The following is a 6,415-nucleotide window of genomic DNA, read 5'->3' as shown; positions in this document are numbered from 1 at the left end:
TGGCGCTCTCGATGGTGGCGATGGAGCTTGCAGCCTCGGGTTGGGGTGTGGAGGCTCACGACGCCACGAGGTGCTGCGACGACCTCGAGGTTCGTAGAGGAGAGCCGTGCGGTGCTCTTGGGCTATGCGGTGATGACCACGGCAGTCTGAAAGTAGAGATCGCCGGTGTTGAGGAGGTTCGGAGGGAGGGAGTTTGAGGGAATGGAGAGAGAGACGAGAGGGAGGCGTGGGGGTGAGAGGAAGAAGTGGGTTTCCGAAAATGGAAACCCTACTTCAGAAATGTTTCCTTTTATACCCCTTTCTAAATCGGAAACTAACTTCCAACGTTAATAACTTCCTTGTCCGATGTCCGATTAGAACGCGTCACATGCTCACGAACCCGTATCGATGAGCTCTACAACTTTCGTGAAGAAAGTTTTCACAAACGATCGACGGAGTAAAAGTCGATATATACGTTGCAGAAACGTAACGTTTTTTTTACTAAATAAACATTCTGAAACGTTTCCGTTCGAGTTTCGTAATTTTGCAAGCAATCCAAATTTCATTTAAATGGATTTCACCACTTAACATAAATTACACACTACAAACATCGTTCCGAAAATCGGGTTATTACAGTTAGTTTTTTTTTAAATCAAATGTCGATTAGTTTGTGGTGATAATTTTCATGGTTTTGAACTTTTGATGTTGATTAGTTGAAAATTTCATGGTTTGAATCATTTGAAATTCCGGTGTTGTAAAATTCTATTTGTGCCATGTGTTAGCTCGTTTGGGTGTTAAAGACGAGCAGGGTGTAAAGAAGTATTCAAAATAATTTGTTTGTTATGTCAAATACTCGATCTTCGTTTATAAGTACCCGTTTATGCTTATCTATGTTTTCGATCAGCTGTAGTAACTATAATTTCAGGTTTTCATTTTACATATTTGTGTATTATAGATTAATTGAAATACAATAAACATCCATGCACTCAGATGTTTGTTCCCTATCCCACGACTCTCCTACTAATTAGCGATTTTAGAACGTTACTGTACGTGAAATGTCTCGAAGACGAATTCAGCAATTTTGTATTTATCGATTATCACTGTACGTACGTGTGCATGCGTACACTATATGAAGAACAAATTTTCTTGCCCGATCGATGTTCCAACTTTATCGTAAAACAGATATGTGGGTTAGTTTTTCTATGACGTACTAAGTACTAACTACTGTATAATGGAGTTGCCGCGCCAAATATTTTGTAAGAAAGTGATCTATAGCACTACTTGCGAGTCAGTGTGTGATGAAGGTGCTTCTAGTCTGATATAGTCGTACATCACGCCTTGGAAAATTTCACCACCTCTCGTCTGAGAGAGATAGACTGTGTTCTTTCCTTCGTTTAGTAGCGGGCTAGGTATTTCAATACTATAATACCAATACAAACCATGAATTCCATGTCTCGCTATCGCGTTGTCCCCTCCTATTAACTTTGTTGTAAAATGAGGTGGCTCATCGCTCTCGTTGTTAATTCGAACCTAATCAGAAGCCGAAGACAAGAATTAGCCGGAAATTTTGCCAGTCTCATTTACTATCAAACATCGAATGTATACTTCATTAATACAAGTATACAGTACGTACCTGCAATTCCGCACTGTTTGCCGAGGCCAATGCCAATTGGAGTGTATAATTTCCTGGATTCGTGACATTATCGAGTTCAAATAGAACTCGCCACGTCGTACCTACATATGTTTCATCTCCAGTATTCCTGCAGGTCAAAATGCATATTAGTAGCTACACGAAATATACGAACTGATGTTGCAAGCCAGTGTTGCCAGATTAGAGGTATAGCAGGTACCTGGTCACTTGAGCATAGAACCAATTATCAAAGTAATTGTCAACGCCTACGGTGTAGACAAGATCTGTATGAGGGAACTGCTCTCCATAACGGGTCCACAACCCGTACTGCCTAAAGCTATGTATGGAAAACCATTCACATTAAGCAACTGGTTTTAGCAGAATGAGAGATTTGGGTCTTATATTAACACTAAACAGTAAAATGCACCAATGTTTAGTTACACTAGAACTTACTTTTCTGAGTATATGTGGCTGTATAACTTGTTCAAAAGAGTCGGATATGGATCTGGTACGTAGAATTCGGAAGCAGTGCGATCAGGGATGCCAATTTCCCACAAAGTAGGACCATTTCTTGGAGGTTCGTAGGTAAGATTGTCCAATTTGATATTACACCCTGTAGAGGTACAGATGTGAATTACTAGTTAGTTTTTCTGGCAGTAGGAGTGTAGGACTAATATATCTTCTTCTTCTTTTACAAAAAAAAAATGTGAAGCTAGCCAAAGAGATCACTAATTAGTAATTACCCGGAGTAATTGTTATATCAGCTTCATATTTGTAATCACCAAGAATGCCAGGGACCCATGCATAAAAACTATAGTTCCCGGGTCGAACATCTTTGATAATGAATTGACCTTCTTCATCAGATTGAATCCAAAACTGATAACCCTGACAATTCAATGTAACAAAGAAAGGAAAACTTTGTAATGTATAACTTGATGCTTTGTTTGGTATATTTTATGATGCTTTCAGGAATGACCAAACAAGTCTATATAAAAAAAAAATCGGAAAATGACTGGATTCCGGTGTAAGAATTTACTTTGTTTTCCATTTGCCAAGACCCGACTTCCCCGGGTGCCGCCAATCCCACATAAGCAGAATTTGCTGGGAAAAGGCTCTCATTGATGTACCTAAGAAATCACAAGCTTTTGTTATACGATAACGTAGATTTACTTTATGCAATACTCAAATACATTTGATTGAGCAGTTGAACTTGGATGATAGGTATAAATGCAGTGTCTATAGCATTAGAGTTACATACCGATCATGTATTAGTAATTGGCCAGAAACTGATCCCCGTTCATCGGAAGAAGGAAAGTCCTCAGATTGAGTGAAATTATACGGCCAGCTCTCGACTTCTTTAAGCATCTAATAAGAATTTTTAGGGCCACTAGTTTAGTCAGATTAATGCTACTAGACCAAACGATACAGGAGAGTTGACTTAGACGGTTGTATAACAGCAATTAATGCGATGCTCTAACATTATCATTACCTGCCGTTTAGCATCATTCCAAAGCATACTGGTGGAATTCTTTGAGCCTGGAGCCGAGTTCAGATACACAAAGACCGGTCCGAAAACCTTTTTCCATGCCTCTCCCTCTTCGAATTTGATCCCAAGAGCCTTCCCAGCGTAATGAGTACTAACAAACATCTGCATCAATGTGCATATGAGCAAAATCACAGAATTAGCAACTGATTGCATTAGAATCATAAAGTAAATGGTGAAAAGAACTTGCTAGACCGGTGTACTAAGTACTTACCGAGAGGGTGGTTGGGCCGACATGGGAGGTGAGGTCCTGCTTAAAAGGACCTCCGGTACGAAATTCGTCACTAGGTGTGATCATCCAAAATCCCACAGATTCATCAGTACTAATCCAACCATGAACTTTGTTATCTTTGTCCTCGATCGAGTACTGGTACTTGTCATCTACTTCTCCTCTAAACTCAGGATTGCTAGGATTTGTCAAAAGAACAGCTTCTTTGTATGCAAGTGTATGACCACTAGAACGATCTGCTGCTGTTGGCATCATTCTTTGCCTAGTGTCTGATAACGCCATATACCGAAATCTGGCCATTGATAATGAGAAATGTAAAACAGAAGTGATTAACTGAGTTTCACTCCGCAATAAATTTTTAATTAGATACAAACTGTGTCAAACTCTAATACTAAAATCGTCATACTTAATAATGTCTACTCATTTCTACTTACTTGGATTCTTCAAGTTTGTACACCATTCTAATTTGATCCATATCCATTACTCCCGGCCACCCTTCAAGCCGCTCGAATATGCCATATGCATAGAAACCAGAACTACCCCGTTGCAGTATGTATCTGTAACCAAAACGTTCAGTTAAAAACTTTACTCTACCGATTTTGTTGCCAATTATATCCAGAGGTGCGACCTCACCTTTTGTCGACGGTCAAGGGAATTGTGTTTGTGTCGTTACCAAAGGAAACATCATATGTTCTTAAGAAAGAGATCTCTGCTTGGTCTGGCCTGGTGGTAATGACCTTAAATTTCGTTGATTGTAGTCTGCACATGAATCATGTCAATACTTTTGTTGCTGAACCTAAGTAAATTCATTGTTCTACTGTATTACAGGTAGAAAAGTAAAAAATAATAATCGATCATTGATGCTTACTTGTCAGTTATATTCTTTTTCCAAACCACATCCCAGTACCTGCAGGAAACATTCATATACGTCAAAGAAGAACTTGGATTTTTAGTAAGATAGAAAGAAGGGGAAAAGGAAATATTAATCCGATCTGGCGTTGTATTGTTCAAGTTTTTAGAGCATTTTATCAATCAAATAGTCTGAAATCTAAGAAGTCGTGTTCATAATCAGGGAGGTAGTGTGCTTACCCTCTATTATTTTCTTCATTCTCCATTTCAAGTACGTCAAGGCCTCTGTATCGTATTCCAATAACATTACCGCCCGGATTAGAGAAAATGACTTTGACAATGCCATTGTCCATAACAACCTAAAGAAGTGTAAACCACAAATTGTATAGCCATCATTATGGATTACAGATGCTTCTGATCCAATTCATATATGCTAATAAGGTGTGAAAGATACAACTCAGCTCTAACTTAGAAGGTTTTTTTTTTTTGGTGTGACTTAATAGATATACACAGCAGATTTTAGCAATTGGGGTAAAGAAAGAAATTAAACCAGGAAAATTGTTTACCCTATTGCGGTTCCTTGCTAATAAACTGACACCCTGCTGTTGCCAAGGCAGTGCGCTCCTCAGTGATCGTCTGCAATCAAATAGAGAACAAATTTAGTTAATTGGACATGTACATGCGTCGAAAATGCTCATATTAATGTTATCAATCAAGATTATAGATCAACTTAAAACATCAAAGCATAAATGTCACTCATCCATGACTCCATGAACTCATTAGTTCTTGTTTTTTTCTAATTTTTTTACAATTACTCGTATGCTGTCATGTGAATTGTTAGTATAACCGTTACCTCTAGCTGCGGGAAGACTGCAAGATGTAAATGGCAAAATCGAACACATGTAATGCAGTAGGAGAAGGAATAATACAACACGAGAGAGAGAGAAAATTACAAAATCCTTTAAAGTTATGATTCACGAGACAGAAAATAACAAGAGAGATGGGGCATTGATCGCTTGAATAAGAACAAGAATTTGTTGATGAAGACCTGAAGGCTAAAGACATAGTAATATTTTACTAAAGCACCCCAGAAATTATATGTAAATTTCGGAGCATGCGCCATGCATTATATTTTGATTATTCTCAGCTATTAACATCACGGGACATCAAATATCTAAAATAACACCAAGTAAATGTTATTTATTGATTGTTCCCTAATTCCCAATTTAACATAAATTCAATTCTATAAATATAAATATGTTCGATTATTTGACAAATTGAGAGGACTGCTCATTACTACGTACTCTGCTTCTTCCAGCAGTTAGAAATCAGGATTATTAATCCAGGCTAGAATAACAGACATTGTCACCTTCCCCATTAAAGACAGGACACAATGCTCTCTCTCTCTCTGGTGCTTTGCCTCACCGATCACCATTAGATGAAAAGAAAGATAGAAACAGAGAAAACAGGGGAAGTATGAAAGAGAAGGAAGGAGAGTGGAGGGCCGACCTTACTGGGCTCGTCGTCTCGTCGTAGCTTCCATCACCAGCCAAGAACAGAACCAGAATAAGTATTGCTGCAAATGACCCCAGAAACCATCCCCATTGCCTCATCTTCTCCATTTCTGGGCCACCCTGCAAACAACAAAATCTGATGCATGTTGATATAAAACGTATAGAAAGAACATGCATTTAATAGAACAATGTAATTTAGCAAAGTATATGGATTACTTCATTGAAATCTCAGCAGCCAAAGCTCCCAAAGAAAATGGCTTATATACCTCAAGTTTCCCTGTAAGGGGTCTTCAATTTTTGGAGGCAAAAGAAAACTTAAAAACGGGGGACAAAGAAACAGGGTAAATATTATTAGAATGTGAACTTTCTTCGATCATCAATAAATTCCTTTTTGGATCCTTAAGGCTTCTGAAACGTGCAGACATGTTTATATAAGTTATGCTGCAGCTTTTGAGTCCTCTGCTTCCTGTATGGTGTTACGACTTGTTTGAAAAATATATACTCATTTATATATTATGTCTTCTGAAATCCCTTTAATCACCTGCTTAAGTTTTGGGTTTGTGTAGTAAGTGGAGAGGGTAAGTTTGTCTTGCAGAGAAGAGGAAGGAGAAGGTGAACTGAAATTTTTGACAATTTTGGGCCAAACTTTGAAACTTTTTTTAAAGAATTAG

At 38.2% G+C, this 6,415-nt stretch overlaps 1 protein-coding gene across 1 annotated transcript; it reads right to left on the bottom strand.

Annotated features, from left to right (window-relative positions):
• Positions 1 to 992: 992 nt before the first annotated feature.
• Positions 993 to 6,184, bottom strand: LOC126798716 (probable rhamnogalacturonate lyase B). Its single transcript, XM_050525760.1, has 16 exons — positions 5,961 to 6,184; positions 5,740 to 5,880; positions 4,797 to 4,866; positions 4,471 to 4,589; positions 4,250 to 4,288; positions 4,015 to 4,140; positions 3,816 to 3,938; positions 3,367 to 3,673; positions 3,099 to 3,257; positions 2,868 to 2,974; positions 2,646 to 2,736; positions 2,353 to 2,494; positions 2,063 to 2,222; positions 1,830 to 1,946; positions 1,613 to 1,739; positions 993 to 1,509 (listed from the first exon to the last, which is right to left on the bottom strand). Exons 1-16 carry the CDS (start codon positions 5,963 to 5,965, stop codon positions 1,249 to 1,251), a joined length of 2,094 nt encoding a protein of 697 aa, XP_050381717.1. The 5' UTR covers positions 5,966 to 6,184; the 3' UTR covers positions 993 to 1,248.
• Between the last annotated feature and the right edge of the window lie 231 nt (positions 6,185 to 6,415).

The sequence above is a fragment of the Argentina anserina genome, chromosome 1, assembly GCF_933775445.1.
Source record: "Argentina anserina chromosome 1, drPotAnse1.1, whole genome shotgun sequence".
NCBI classification, from domain to species: Eukaryota; Viridiplantae; Streptophyta; class Magnoliopsida; order Rosales; family Rosaceae; genus Argentina; species Argentina anserina.
Note: the sequence above shows the minus strand (reverse complement) of the source record. Positions and strands in the feature narration are given on the sequence as shown.